The 15577-nt window shown below is 40.3% G+C and overlaps 2 protein-coding genes across 2 annotated transcripts; one reads left to right on the top strand and one right to left on the bottom strand.

Annotated features, from left to right (window-relative positions):
• The first annotated feature begins 2123 nt into the window (after positions 1–2123).
• On the top strand, positions 2124–5479 carry LOC102715216 (probable fucosyltransferase 8). Its single transcript, XM_040524881.1, has 2 exons — positions 2124–2304; positions 3972–5479. Exons 1-2 carry the CDS (start codon positions 2124–2126, stop codon positions 5477–5479), a joined length of 1689 nt encoding a protein of 562 aa, XP_040380815.1.
• A 399-nt stretch (positions 5480–5878) lies between these two features.
• Positions 5879–9236, bottom strand: LOC102714380 (galactoside 2-alpha-L-fucosyltransferase-like). Its single transcript, XM_006655842.1, has 2 exons — positions 8981–9236; positions 5879–7346 (listed from the first exon to the last, which is right to left on the bottom strand). The coding sequence occupies exons 1-2, from the start codon at positions 9234–9236 to the stop codon at positions 5899–5901; spliced, it is 1704 nt and encodes a 567-aa protein (XP_006655905.1). The 3' UTR covers positions 5879–5898.
• Between the last annotated feature and the right edge of the window lie 6341 nt (positions 9237–15577).

Genomic DNA, 15577 nt, shown 5'->3' with positions numbered 1-15577 from the left:
TTTGACTAAACGAAAAATGCACAAGTACACACACCACCGCATAATTCACTAGAGCAAAACATCACGAGTACGTCCCGTAGCACATGATCAAGGAAAGGAAATCAAGGCCACCAATATATACTGGCACTGTTAAGTTTCTAATGAGAGTGTATCCACATGTGTGGAGTACTATCAGCTGTACTATGATATATTGATGAGTATTTGAAATACTACCTTTAACTGTATGTATCTGGTTGCACCATGGAAAATTTATGTCATGCATATCCCAACAAGGTATTTGAAACTAGATTTAAAGTAGCACCTTCTATTAAAAAATATTATTCTACATGCATCTCATCTTTTCATTTTTGCTTATACCTATAAGCCTAAATTTAACTTTTATTCTACATGTATTTCTTGCATCTCATCTTTTCATTTTTGCTTATACTTATAAGGCTAAATTTAATTTTAACCTTAAATTTAAAGTTAATTTTAGTATTTTCTTTATCATAGTTTATTTTTAATCATGACTTTTAAATCGCTAATAACATGCAAGCATATAAAAATTTTATTCATAAATAATTTTTTGTTTACAAATATGTCGTTAGGTTTTTTCCTACAAAAGCCACCCGCTTGCACAGCCGCGCAACTTTCTAATCTTAGATGGTCAGACCATTACAACTTTACAACATGTACTTGGATAAAACTCTGGCAAGTTTGCAATGTACTTTGATATTAACATCGCTAACACCTAGGCTTGCAAATTGCCATGGACCTAGCCCCGGGACGTGCTTAATTTCTTGTTAAGCACCACGTGATGAACAAGTCAATGAGAAGTCATACGTTCTTGTGAATAGCACCCAAAATCCTAGATTTAAATCTTAGTAGAAGCATAAATTTCAGATTAGTATTTAAGGAGCTAAGTCCCCTACTTAAACTAAATTCTCAAAGTTCCTGAAATAAAAAAAATCATATATATTTAAATAGATATAGAGACCACGTAAAAATACCCTTTAAAAAAATAGATGAGAAGCCGGGATTGCGGCACGCCTTTTTTCGCGGCGGTTTGGACTTTGACGAGATGAGCTCAGCCCCAATTTAAGATCGTACTACTAGTCTACTACTACTACGGTAGTACCTCTGAGCTCACATGGTGGCTCTGTTACCGAGGTCAGCTCTTAAAAACTTTCAAAAAAACATCATTCGAATTTTTGAACATCTAAATAAAGCATTAAACATATATAAATATTAAAACTAATTATACAGTTATAGAGGAAATAGTAAGACGAATCTTTTGAGCCTAATTAGGACATTATTAGTCATAAGTGCTACAGTAACCAACATGTGCTAATGACAGGTTAATTAGACTCAAAAGATTCGTCTCACGGTTTTCAAATGGAATCTGAAATTTATTTTGTAATTAGATTACGTTTAATACTTCAAATATATTCAAATATATGTTTAAAGTTTTGATATGATATTTTTGTAAAATTTTTTTACTAATTAAACAAGGCCATAGTATCATAGTACTAAAACTATAAATTGATCCAAACGAGACCGAATGCCATAGTACTTATGCAGACCAAATACTATGATCAAACCCCAACCTGACGTGACACGCAAAGTTGCCTCGATCCGATGGATCCAACGAGATCGAATGCTGGCCGGTCCCCGGTGCAGCACCTGACCACGCCGATACGCCATTCTTGAACGTGTGTACTCTTTTCTTCTTTATTTTTGGTCAATACCGGTAACTTTTGTATCAACCTCTCACCATTTGTTTTATTTAATAAGTATATAAGTATATAATTATTATTTTATGATTTTATTTGTGAAACTTTGAGAAGACTTACAATTTTATATATTTATAGAAATAATTTATATAAGATGAATGATAAAAAAAAGTTAATAATAAAAAAGGTGGAGTACATGGTATTGAGCTAAGCTAAAGTACACTCAAGGAACGGAAGTCTCGTCACTCTCCAACGTGCAGTGGCTCGCATGTCAAGCTAAGGCCGCGAAAAAAGATGTCATAAAGCGTCGGGGCCGTTACAAAGAAGAGGTGGCAGTCGAGCTGGTGGTAGCGTCGATCGGGGACAGGAGTCGAAAGAGAGCGGAGGAGTCCGGGCAGGGGCGGCGAGATTATGCCGGCGAAGGGGAAGAGGACTGGCGGCGGCGGCGCGGCCGCGGGCGCGACGGTGGCGCGCGTGTTCGTCGTCGTCTGCCTCATGATGGCGCCGTTGCTCCTGGTGCTGGTGCTCGGTGGGTGGGCCGGCGCGTCCACGGTTTGGCAGAGCGCGACCTGGCTGACCTCTATGACTTCAGGTTTTTTTTTTCTGCTATTCATAGAACATTTCATTGTTTTGTTTTTCTTTTAAACACGTGTGCAATGCATTGGGGAGAACGTGTATGATATATTTGACTTGCGTGCACGCCTTCAAATTATCATCCACTAGTAGTGACCGGATTTGATTAATGAAATTAATATTTTCAAACATTTGATTGAGCTTTTATTTTTGCACGTGATTAGCAGAATAGCAGTGAAAATACCATGTCTTTTCATTTATGTTTATAAGGTAAAAACTTGATTTTTTAATCTTTAGAGTTGACTTTAGTTTTTTTCATTGCAGTTTATCTTTCAGTCTTAACTTTAACTTTTATAGCGATAAGAACACGCATATAAAAGTTTTTTTATAAATTATTTTCGTTTCTACGAACAAGCCGAACAATCACCGCTACACGTTTTAAAGCAGCTGGGAAAAATGATTTTCAGGCCCATCATAGTCAAACATCACATTTATAAATGAAAATAATTTATAAATAAAACACACACATATATATAGAAAAATTAGATCCTTACTAACAGATGCAGTTGAACACCTCTATGACTATTTCTACTCCCACCTAATAAAAAACATAAACATCATTAAATTCTATATGAATAATACAACTACGTATGGAATGTGTATTTTCTGCTAACTAAAAGCAAAAACATATATGTATATGTTTCTACACCTTAAACGTGTATACCTTAAACGTGAAGATAGTAATAAGAGATATAGGCTTCCTATCTCATATATATATATATATATATATACACATATGTATATATACATATATATGTACATACGTATGTATGTATATATATATGTATATGTATATATATATATATATATGTATATATATATATATATGTGTGTGAATATATTTGTAATCCAAGAACAATGACTGAAAAATAAATTAGGATGAAAAAACCTTAAAATCAAACCCTAAATTTAAGACCGAAAAAAAATCTTCACTTACAAATTTTAGAAAAATGAAAAGATGAGACCCTTGGGGTGTGATCAGCGGTTTGTGAATATAGCTGGAGGGAAGTAAAAGAAGCACATATTTTAAATTCTATCGGAAGAAACAAAGAAAGATGTTCTGCATGTCCATCTTTTATTGTTTTCAGATTATCGAATTCAATATCTGCGTGAAACAAACAAATTACACACCAAACAGTTTAAGATCCCACGTGGATCAGAGAAGAAGCGATGAACTCTTCCGTGAAAATTGGGTTACAATGCAGGCCAAGATTTTTTTTTTGGGCCAAACTTAATCGTGGGATTACAGAAATATATGTTGAGGGCATAATTTGTACACCATATTTATTAACTTTTTTACCATACTTGAGAGATATCTTAAAGTATTAGAAATTTTAGTGCAAAATTCTAGTACCAGATACTTTATATCTCAAGATAATAAATTCATAAATTTTTACGCTGAAAAATACGTTATCTCAAGATATTTTTTAAGGATAGTAAAAAAGATCATATTTATGTATTACAGCTTTGGGGATTTAGAAATTCTTAATTTGAAGATGTGCATTGGAAGTCCTAAACTGCGGATGTAGATTTCAAATTGTGCATCCAGAACGGAACATGAGAATTTCAATTTCACCTGATATATTTTCTCAATTTTTTTGGGCATGTTTCAAAAATCAAATTCAGGATTCACGAACGCATCCCACCACAGCGCCACCGACGCGGCCAACGGCGCCGACGAGCTCTTCGGCGGCTTGCTCGCGGCCGGCGGCTTCGACCGCGGCGCGTGCCTGAGCCGGCACGAGTCCCCGCGCTACTACAAGCACTCGCCATTCGCGCCGTCCCCCTACCTCCTGCAGAAGCTCCGCGACTACGAGGCGCGGCACCGGAGGTGCGGCCCCGGCACGCCGCTCTACGCCAAGTCCGTCGAGCAGCTCCGGTCCGGCCACAGCTCGGAGGTCATGGAGTGCAACTACGTCGTCTTCATCCCCTACAATGGCCTCGGCAACCGCATGCTGACGCTGCTCTCATCCTTTCTCTACGCGCTGCTCACCGAACGCGTCCTCCTCGTCGACTTCCCCGGCGACTTCACCGACCTCTTCTGCGAGCCGTTCCCGGGAGACGCGACGACGACGTGGCTGCTCCCGTCGGACTTCCCCGTCGTCGACCTGCTGAGGCTCGGGGTGCACTCCAACCAGTCGTACGGGAACCTCCTCGGCGCCAAGAAGATCACCGGCGACCCAGCGAAGGACACGCCGGTGTCCGTGCCGCCGTACGTGTACCTCCACCTGGCGCACAACCTCCAACGCGCCGACGAGCGCTTCTACTGCAACGACGACCAGCTCGTGCTCCGCAAGGTGAACTGGCTGCTGGTGCAGAGCGACCTCTACTTCGTCCCGTCGCTGTACGCCATTCCGGAGTTCCAGGACGAGCTCCGGTGGCTGTTCCCGGCGAAGGAGAGCGTGACCCATCTTCTTGGCCGCTATCTTCTCCACCCTTCCAACACCGTGTGGGGCATGGTCACGCGGTACTACCACTCCTACCTGGCTCCGGCGGCGGAGAGGATCGGCGTGCAGATCAGGATGTTCTCCTGGGCGTCCATCCCGGTCGACGACATGTACAAGCAGCTCCTCGCGTGCTCCCGGCAGGAGCACATCCTGCCGGACATCGACGGCGACACGCCGGCGCCAGCAACAACCGGCGGCGCCAGGACGAACGCGACCGGCCGACGAGCCGGCACGACGGCCATCCTGGTCGCGTCGCTGCAGGCGGACTACTACGAGAGGCTGAAGACCACGTACTACGAGCACGGCGGCAGCGGCGGCGGCGGCGGCTGGGTCGGCGTGTTCCAGCCGAGCCACGAGGAGCGGCAGGACACCGGGAAGCGCGGGCACAACCAGAAGGCGCTCGCCGAGATCTACCTGCTCAGCTTCTCCGACGTGCTGCTCACCACCGGCGTGTCCACGTTCGGGTACATGAGCAGCGCGCTCGCCGGGCTACGGCCGGCGATCCTGCTCTCGGCGGCCAACCACAAGGTCCCCGAGACGCCGTGCGCGCGCATCGTCTCCATGGAGCCCTGCTTCCACAAGCCGCCCACCGTGCAATGCCAGGGCAAGGCGGCTGTCAACGAGAACGTGACACGGCACATCAAGCCATGTGAGGATTTTCCCCAAGGCACTAAGCTGTTCGATTAACTACGAGCTAATTACACCATTCCAAGATCAACTGTGAATTACAGGATTTTTTTTCCATATAAACATGATCAACTGCTGTGTGATCAAATATATTTTCATTCTTGACACTACAAGTAAGACGAACACTCACACACCATAGACATTACTCGTTTTGTTTGTTTGGTATATCGATATATGTTCTACATAGGTTGCAAAAACAGCTAAAAAAACCTGATGTAACTTGTGAAAATGAAATAAAACACTATACCTTGTTCTTGTTTTAAGTAAGAGTAAATTTTACGCTTCTTTGGTAGTTACTGAGAGGTAAAAAATTTTAACGTAAAATTTGATATCTCCTAATATCTAGATAGCAAGAAGTACTAAAATTTTACACTGAAATTTTGATACTATCTTCTCAACAGAACCGTAAAATTACTCAATTAAGTAATAGGATCAGCCAGTTTACGTCCCCATGGCATGTCCTCGCAAGAACGGACATGGGGCAGCAGGTTGCCGGTGTCGATAATCTTGTCGATTTCTTTCTTGGTGCACTCGAAGAATGGCGGCCCGTGGGAGCAGGGCTCCATGGACATGGCCTTCTTGCACGGCGGGTCCGGCACCGTGCGATTCTCCGGCTTGATCATGATGTACGGCGTGAGGCCGCCGAGGCCGCTGCCGACGTAGCCGAACGTCGACCAGCCGCTGGTGACGATCTTGTCCGACAAGCTCAGCAGGTACATCTCGGCCAGGGCCTTCATGTCGTGGATGCTCCGGAAGAAGTGCTGGTGCTCCTCGTGGCTCGGCTGGTGCACGCTCACCACCTCGCCGGTGGACGACGGCGACCGCCAGTACATCTCCCGGATGCTGTCGTGGTACCACGAGTTGAGGCCGGTCGTCAGGACGGCCTTAGACCGAACGACCAGCGGCGGGGCGCCGCCGCCGCCGACGCCGGTGGTCACCACCCCAGGCAGCAGATGCTGCTCCGACGTGCACTCCAGGATCTGGTCGAGGATGTGCTGGAACGGCTCGTCGCCGTCGAACACCCTGATCTGGATGCCCAGCCGCTCGTCGGCGTTCTTGAGGTAGGCGTTGTAGAACCTGGTGACCATGCCCCAGACGTCGTTGGTCGGGTGGAAGAGATACCGCGAGAGGAGGTAGAAGACGGAGTCCTTCCGGGGGAACATCATATCGAGCTCCTCCCTGTACGCCGGGTTGAGGAAGATCCCCGGCGCGATGTAGCTGTCCGTCCTCAGGACCACCCACTGCACGCGGTGGAGGAACTGGCGGTGGTCGTCGCAGTACAGGAGTCTGTTCGCCGGCGACGCCGCGTGGTCGAGGTGCGCGTAGACGAACCGCAGGCCGGAGACCGACCCACTCCGGTTCACCGCCACGTTCCCGTAGCTCTCCGGCGCGTCCTCGCCGAGGTCCCTGAAGCCCTCGAGCGGGAAGTCCTGGGGCAGCACCCACGACGCGCCCAGGAACGGCTCGCAGAAGAGGTCGGCCATTGTCTTGCCGGGGTCGACGAGGAGCACGCGGTCGGTGAGCATGGCGTAGAGGAACGCCGAGGCCATGGCGAGGATGCGGTTGCCGAGGCCACGGTAGGATATCAGCACCAGGTAGCCGCAGCCGTCGACCGTGGCGACGAAGCCGTCGCCGTCGCCCGCGCTCTGCCTGGAGCTGAGCCGCTCGGACGCCCTCCGGTACGGCTCCGTGCCGGGGCCGCACCGCCGTTGCAGCGCCTCCTGCCGCCGCAGCCGCCGGAGGAGGTGCGGCGACGGCGGCCGCGTCATGTTCTTGCGGTAGTGCACGGACTGGTACCGGCTGGCGCACGACGGCTCGTCGAATCCGGGGACGAGCAGGCCGCCCAGAAGCGCGTCTTTCTGGGCTTCTGCAAGCGAAAATGGAGCCCAATTTTAAGCCCGTAATACGGCCCAGGTGCGGCCCAGTCCAATACTAATGTGAAGGGATACGTGGGGGCGGTAAACGGTCTAACATTTTGACTATAAAATTAAGGGTTAGGTTCAAAATAAATTAAAGATAAAATTATATAGAGTTTTGATCTAAATATTTTTAAGGATTAAATATGGCTGTAAAATAACCCAAGGGACTTGGCCCATTACAACTTCTATTTGCTACATGATTTTCGTGTGACAATTGCTTGATGGACATAGTCTTCGGATCTTGTCACACTTGTGAGCTCTTAGCTCTTAGGGTAATCAGTAAGTTATGTTGAATTATCATGATTAAGACTTGTGCGAAGAATTCAAGTTAAATAAATTTAGTTGAATATAACATTGACTCGTTGTATATCTGAAAATTTAATAATCACTAGAATTGATAAAAATGAAGTTGTGTCTATTAGTTACAAAATTTAAAATGTACTATTAGTGAATTGTAGTTTACGTGAACTCTTCACTATATTTCAACAAATAACCAATGTATTTAGTATGAGCTCTTTTAAGGTATTCTACCTTGCCTCCATGGTGGTTAGAGCCATATTGGTCTTTGATTATTAGGATTGTTTTCAGAATTAAAAATATTTTTTCTCTCAATTGATAAACCAAAGTAAAGAAATGAAATGGTTAATGGGCCCAATTATCCTCACTAAACTTGTGTGCATGCAACTCATAATGGGTTTCCATAGGTTGCGTTTTACCATATTAAAACCATAAAACGCATGTACCGGTAAAAACTACATGAAAAAATGTGCCAAGATTCAAATCCCAAAATTTTAAAAAGTTAAATAAAAACAAAAGTTTATCATGTTATAACTGAAAATTGAATAGATAAAATACATCTATATTCACAATACTAATGTTCTATAGCATGTTTGTTACTTACGAAAAAAAATCAAATTTGAAATTTTGTAGTGGGATTTGATAACAAAGTGTAAAGTTCAAATTGTGTTGTAGATATAAACATATTTATTTAATATAATTTTTAAATAAAAGACGAGACTATTTCACCACATGCATGATATAAATAGCAAGAGAGAAGATAATCCATTTCCTTGTATAAGCGTATTACTCTTGTGAGGTAATAGCAACGACAACCATTGGATCAGTATGAAATGGATGAACTAAAAAAGTATGCCGTAAAAAAGCCCGCTTTTATATGATTAAAAATTTAATTTTGTAAAATCAATCATAATAGCCCATGAGACATGTGGATTGGGGACTAGTTGTTCCTAAAGTTTTCAGTTTGGATCAATTTTCAGCCGAACATGTTTGCAAGCTCTAAACGTTGAAAACGTAGCAGCATGCAAAACACGAAAAATCAAACCCCTCGTTCACCAACAGTGAGAAAAATAACCTCATTGCTTTTTTTCATAACATATTTGTAAATAAAAAAAATTATGAATAGAATGTTTATATATGTATTCTTAGCGGTCTAAAATTAAACGCTAAAAAATAAACTACGATGAAAAAACTCCAAATTTAACTCCTTAGATTTAAGTTTAAAATTTTAAATTCTGGTTTATAAGCACGAATAGGAACGAGAAAACGAGGGTACAAGTTTAACCTCCTCGTGCCGCTAGGCTGGCGACGGTGGATTTGATCCACACCGCCGGCGCGCCGGCCGGCTGGCCGCCGATGAGGACGAGGAGGGGAGCCATCATCACGATGAACGCCACCACCGTGGCCTTCACCAGCTTGGGCCATCGCCGGCCGACGTCGACCTTCGTCCTCTTCCCCGCGAACGGCGCCGCCGCCTCCTCGATCCCCAGCCAGCTCGTCGGCAGCTCCTCCCTCGCCGGCGTTCTGCTCTCGCTGTCCATGTTGGATGCTAGCCGGTGTATGAGCAGGTACTCAACTCGTAGTGGCTACTACCTATATATAGACCTATTTTTTGCTTGTAATGGCTTGCAAAATATAGCAACACAATACTAGATAATCATAAGACACTATATTGCCATATTCGTAATATTAGTTATGATTATGATGGTGTCTAATCTAATTCTGAAGTATGTCTACATTCATAGTATTATGTAGTGTATAATATAATACACACTTATGTTTTCTTTATGGGATTAGTTTATATAGACATATTTTCCCCTAAAATCGCACAAATATACTACAATATGATTATATTTAACTACAATGTAACTAGTATGTAATTACAAATATAACTATTATATAAGAAATGTTCATGGTTTAGTGCTAGTTACACTGAAATTGTATGTTAGTTATATACTGGTTGCATTGTGGTTACATTCGTGTGGAAAAATCACATAGCAGATTTATAGCAAAACCCTTTTTTATTTGACGTCGTTGGCTTTAAAATCGAAGTTTAATCATTCATCTTATCAAAAATTTTATGCAATTATAAAAATTATAAATTATGCTTAAAGTATCTTTAATAAAAAAATAAATCATAACAAAATGTTAAATAAATATGTCATATTTTTTTTTGAAATAAGACAAATAATTGACCGGAGATTCTAAAGTCAACTACGTATATTACTAAGTACTTATATTATCTTGGTAGTAAAGGAAGATGTTGAATTAACAGACATCGTACAGTCCATTGACATGCATGGGTTTCCTCATCAAGATCCATACTTGAAAGTGCTGCCTTGCTTGACCTTTAGAAACAGTACACAAATCACAAATGATCACTTGTTTGCTACACCTAGATAGCTCAAGGTAAAAACAAGTTAAGCTTACCCAAGTTGAAGTTCAGAACAGCAAGTTGCACATTCGCTTAATGCTTTTTATTTGTTAACCATCGCCTAGTGAGATTAATTAGGCAGGTTCTGATCGATGATGAGTAGATTTTTCCTGCAGTGGAATGAACACACAAGTAGCATTATAACAAATTGTTTAGAACGGGTCGACACCGACAACCGATTAATTAGTCAGATTAATTAGTCCATCTTAAAAAAGAGGGCCATTACGTCGTACTTTACTGTTCAGTTAGACGATCGGAATTCGTCAATGGTAGTATTGGGCAGTAATGTGTAGATACTAAACGCATGCAATGGCACATGCAACGATCCTGCATGTGTCGCATGTTCAACTCTGAAATTTCAGACTGCGAGGAAGCCTTCTGAATCTAAAGAATTGGAACTCTCAGAAGAATCTCGAAAGATGCAGGCAGGCTCTGTGTGATTTTTGTTAAGAGAGCGTAGTATCCAATGGTTGCTGCTTCTGTGGTTGAAACGTGTCCAAGAAATTGTATATCTACAGACGATATCAAATTACCAAAAAAAAAAATACAGACTATATCAAAGCACACAAATGTGTAATCTGGAAAGCCCATTCTGAAATGAATGTTTATCTTCGGTGAAACAAAAAAGAGAGAGAGAGGATGTTTATCATATATGAAACCCTCTCACGAGATTCTCAGTCTTAACACAAATAGTTTCAGTGGAGATATTCCATTTTAGCTATGCCAAATTCCCAACTTTCTCAGCTACAATTACCTGGTATATATATATATATATATATATATAAATATAATTTCACCTGATTCATTCACATTTTTTTTGGCAACACATCCATGTTACAGCCAGGGGCAGGGGTGGATTTAACGTGGAGGGCAACGGAGGCTCGAGCCCCTGCTACCCCTGTTAATGTTATTGGAGCTCCTACGAATACCCTCTAAAATTTTATGGCAAAGATCAATAGAAACATGGGCTGAACTTTATCTAGACTCTCTAATCCCGTTGGCTAGATCCACCACTGGTTACAGCCTGAAATAAATATGTTAAGGATGGATCCTTTAATAGGTACAATATCCCTTTAAGAAATGATAGTAGTTTAATAGTTCATGTATTTTGGATTTGGAAGGGTCACGAATAAGTTTGATTTTCCTAAAACAACAAATCTGCTGTACCATAAAGAGAAGCTAAAATGAGCCAACATGTATGCTCTAAGGGCCTAGACTTAATAACGTTAATTGGGGGAAAAAAGAAAGATCCATACTATTGCTAATGGTGTGTCCCATATTATAACTGTATAGATTTATCGATCTAATTCTGTATAAAATACTAATAGTGTTGCACTTGTATGAGCAGAAGCAAGAGTTGCATAATTTTACTTCCAAATAAACTTAAATATATCTCTATGCAAAATTGTGTATGAAATTTGGTTAATTATGCTTAATTATAATCGGGACCAACTATCAATGACATCCTTCAGGGTCTTAGATTTTTGAACTTGTCAAAGATATATTCTAGTATCAGGCAGTATTCTGAAAAGGACATGCAGTTTGAAGCTTGCTGTCAGTCTGTCACTTGATTTATCAGTGATAAACTTTCAGGAGTTCCACTAGAATAACTGGCCAGTTCTTACTACCTTCGTCCTATAATAACTTTATTTTTTAGTTTTGACCCTTCGTCTTATTTAAAATTTTTTTGTGATTAATATTTTTATTGTTACTAGACGATAAAACATGAATAATAGTATATACGTGACTAATTTTTTTAAGCTTTTGTATAAATTTTTTAAATAAGACGAATGTTTAATGTTAGACATGAAAAAACGAAAAATAAAGTTATTATAACACTAACATATTTCAGGACCAAGCGGCTCAACGACTCGAATCCTCGATAGAAGAGGAGGAGCGTGGCTGCAGGAGGAGAAGCAAGGAGACGGCGGAGGGCGACATCGACGTCGCGACGAGGTGGCAGCGGCTGACCAGTGACTGAGCCGAAGGGTTTGACGGCGGGAGCGGCATGGCAATCTCAGGGTTGATACCGAACTATATATATTTTTATAAACACAAAATAATTTATAGATAATTTTTTAATATACGCATTTTTAGCGGTCTAAAAGTTAAGAATGGAAAATAAAATTCGATAAAAAAAACTCAAACTCAACTGTTAAAAGTTTTAAATTTTGATTTATAAGCATGAGCAGAAACGGGAAAATGATAGTGCTCATTGGCGGCGATTCCCGCCCGTCGGCGACTGGGATGTAAATCAAGAAAGAAAGAATTCGGCCTTCTTAACGCATGTCGTCAAATTGTCAACTAATTCGGGTCCCAAATGAATTAGGCGCACTTAATTTTTGCTAACAAGTTCAGCCCATGATAGAATTTGGTCCACCATTTCTCGTTAATGAATGTGACACACAACTGAGTTTGGTCCATTTAAGCCTTATTTAGTTTCCAAATTTTTTTTCTAAAAACATCGCATCAAATCTTTGGACACTTAAATAAAGTATTAAACATAGATAAATCAAAAAACTAATTGCACAGTTACGGAAGAAATCTTAAGACGAATCTTTTAAGCCTAATTAGTACATAATTAGCCATAAGTGCTACAGTACCGATATGTGCTAATGACGGATTAATTAGGCTCAAAAAATTCGTCTCGTGGTTTCCAGGCTAGCCGTGAAATTCGTTTTTTCATTCGTATCCAAAAAACCCTTCCGATATTCGATCAAACATTTGAAGTGACACTTGTCACAGGAAAAAAAATCAAACTAAACGGCGCCTTAATTCCCGTCAACGGATTTTGGGCCTGGAATGGACTTTGGGAAGTGGTGAGTGTATACCGTGGCAAATGGCATGGACAAAGTATAGCTTCTACAATGACAGTTATAGTAGCATCAGCCGAATTCAGAAGACACCACAGATGGCAGACATGCTGAATCAATTGATGAATGGTGCAAGCTTAGTGGCTTACAATTATCAGCTGGAGGATTTGAACCTGGAATCCAAAACCAAGCTCTTGCCTTTCACCCTGTCAAAAAATCTGCACAGCTAATGGCAAGGGAATTTACCCCTCTGGGTTAAAAAGCAGCAAGGGAATGCAACCACCAATGCCTTGCTCTCTTGGGCAGCCACAATTTAAGAGCTGTAAACTTATAGTCCACAAAAAAACAGCTCACAGCCTAATCTGGGAGTCTTTTCAGTTCAAAGCTTATGCTGTATGAGCAGAGTAGCCTTTTTGAGTTCTTCATACAGCATCTCTAATACCGAGTTCACTGCAATTCCAGATCCTTCATTCGCTCGTGGGTTGGCTCCTGCCTCTCTGTCTTTAACTTGTTTAATTAAAAAACCACACCGCCTTCTCCAAAAAAAAAAAAAGGTGCAGCTTCTCATCTATGTCAAGTATTTTGGCAGTGTCAGTTTTCATGGCTTCAAAGTCCAAGCCCCACGGCTGCCAATTTTTTTGTACTGCTAATTAATTTGTTATGGTTGAGTTTCACGTAAAAGAAACATACCATTTACATTATAAATATAACAAATAGCTTCAAATAAATAGTCTAAGCAACAGTAATGCAGAAAGTTTTGAACAAACAGTACTTTTAAAACATCACGTTAACAATCTACGAACATTCGTGATTGCTTAGTCTTAATTAGCATATTTTGTCATTAATTAGCCATTATTAAGTTTAAATTAGTGCTAATTAGTGATCATAGATTATTTTGTTGTTAACTTGTACTAATTATGAAAATATCTATGATGATTAATTTATATTATTATTTATTAGTAATTCAATAGGCTCATCTTATCATCTCACCAAATAAAAAAGATTAGATTATCACATCCATCAAGTCTAACGTAAAACTGAATTAACATATCCTTGAAAATATAGATGGTTATATCTTATCCTATTTTGACCAACGTCCAAACGCATCCTAAAGTATTATTTCTTATTGCTTTGATTAAGTCAGAAAGCATGTGTATGCCAGTAATTTATTTTATTCGATGTTTGATAGTTACATATTTCACTCTAAAATTTTTACCAACTTACCGTGATAACTATTTATCGTCTACGTCTTAAATTAATACTCATTACATAACACGAAATAAGCTAAAACAGAAATAGAAAAAAAATAATCCATAAATAGTTAAAAAAAAAGTTGAGGTGAACACAAGGACTATCCAGTGTGCATGTATATATATATATATATATATATATAAAAGAAATACACGTACTAAAGAGAGCACAATAATTATATTAATAATGGATTTGTGGCATGTTTGTATAGATGTCAGATGTTCGAGTACCTTTATTAATTTACTTCAAAACAAGATGGAATCAACTTAAGCAATCTAATAGTACAACCAACCCCTAGCCATAGCTTACTTATAGCTAACAGGTATAATATTAACCATAAACTTGGCTACACTACTTTTCTTATATATTTTTCTCTCACGTATGTATTTGACGCATAAATTCTTAATCATGTATAAAGTTAGTTCTTGCATGAAAGCCAACACCCCTAATTTTTTTCTCTTTTAGAAAGTCGATGTTTTTTAGTTGTCACTATTGATATAAACAATATTATCTAGAGTAATATATGTATTAAATTTAATTAGGAAACTAAAAATATAATCCATTATAAATGGACCGTATCTATCAGAATTAAATTTTATTCACGCTGGATGCATTAAATTTTATTATGAAAGTAAAAAATGACAATCAATTATAAATGGAACAATAACATATGAAATGTCGCATATAGATTACTGAGCAATTTTAATAGTTGGATAATTAAAATTTAGAAAACTACAGGAGATATATTATTGTAACAAATAAAGAATGATCGTTGCAGTTAAGACATAAGTTCGATAGAGAAACATAAGTGTTTTGTCAGATATATAATATTTCAATTATTACAATGGTATATATAATGGACTGGTTCATCTACGTTGCAACGCGGCAAAGCCGCGTGGTCTTTCTAGTACAGCACCTAAATCAAGAAAAGATTGTCCCATTCGTGAGCCTTGTTCATGTTAGCAATTATGGGAAAACGAGTGATAACACTGTTGCTGATCTTCTCTCCATTATAAGTATATATGCTAACCGTAAAGTTTGGGACAACAGCCAAGGAGGTATGGACTTATCAGGGTAGTACACTATGTACTGAATAAGTGAATATGCTAATGGTTAAACAGTTATTGTGATATCAGGCGAATCAAACAGTTGCACACTAATATGGCAAGTCTGCTCTAAGCCTGTATAATTCTGTCAAACTCGAGAACCAGCATAAGCCCGTAAAACAAAGCGAACTCTATATACAATACTTCGGTCAGCGCTTCAAAACTAGTAGATCTTCAAAGCACAATACAATGCAGTTAGGCAAGGCGTCAGTGCCAAGATGTTGCAAGTTTGGTTTCATTAAACGAAACTGATGTCATCAACATAGACACATAGTGGG

Source organism: Oryza brachyantha, chromosome 6, assembly GCF_000231095.2.
Source record: "Oryza brachyantha chromosome 6, ObraRS2, whole genome shotgun sequence".
NCBI classification, from domain to species: domain Eukaryota; kingdom Viridiplantae; phylum Streptophyta; class Magnoliopsida; order Poales; family Poaceae; genus Oryza; species Oryza brachyantha.
The sequence above is the reverse complement of the archived record's forward strand: the minus strand, read 5'-3'. Positions and strand labels throughout refer to the sequence as shown.

What these genes read in the sequence shown, in the direction of transcription:
- LOC102714380 (XM_006655842.1), bottom strand. Translation starts at nt 9,236, where the DNA reads ATGGACAGCGAGAGCAGAACGCCGGCGAGGGAGGAGCTGCCGACGAGC. An exon ending in CAGCCTAGCGGCACGAGGAG is followed by an intron (nt 7,347 to 8,980) that starts GTTAAACTTGTA and finishes TTTCGCTTGCAG; the next exon opens with AAGCCCAGAAAGACGCGCTT.
- LOC102715216 (XM_040524881.1), top strand. Translation starts at nt 2,124, where the DNA reads ATGCCGGCGAAGGGGAAGAGGACTGGCGGCGGCGGCGCGGCCGCGGGC. An exon ending in GCTGACCTCTATGACTTCAG is followed by an intron (nt 2,305 to 3,971) that starts GTTTTTTTTTTC and finishes AATCAAATTCAG; the next exon opens with GATTCACGAACGCATCCCAC.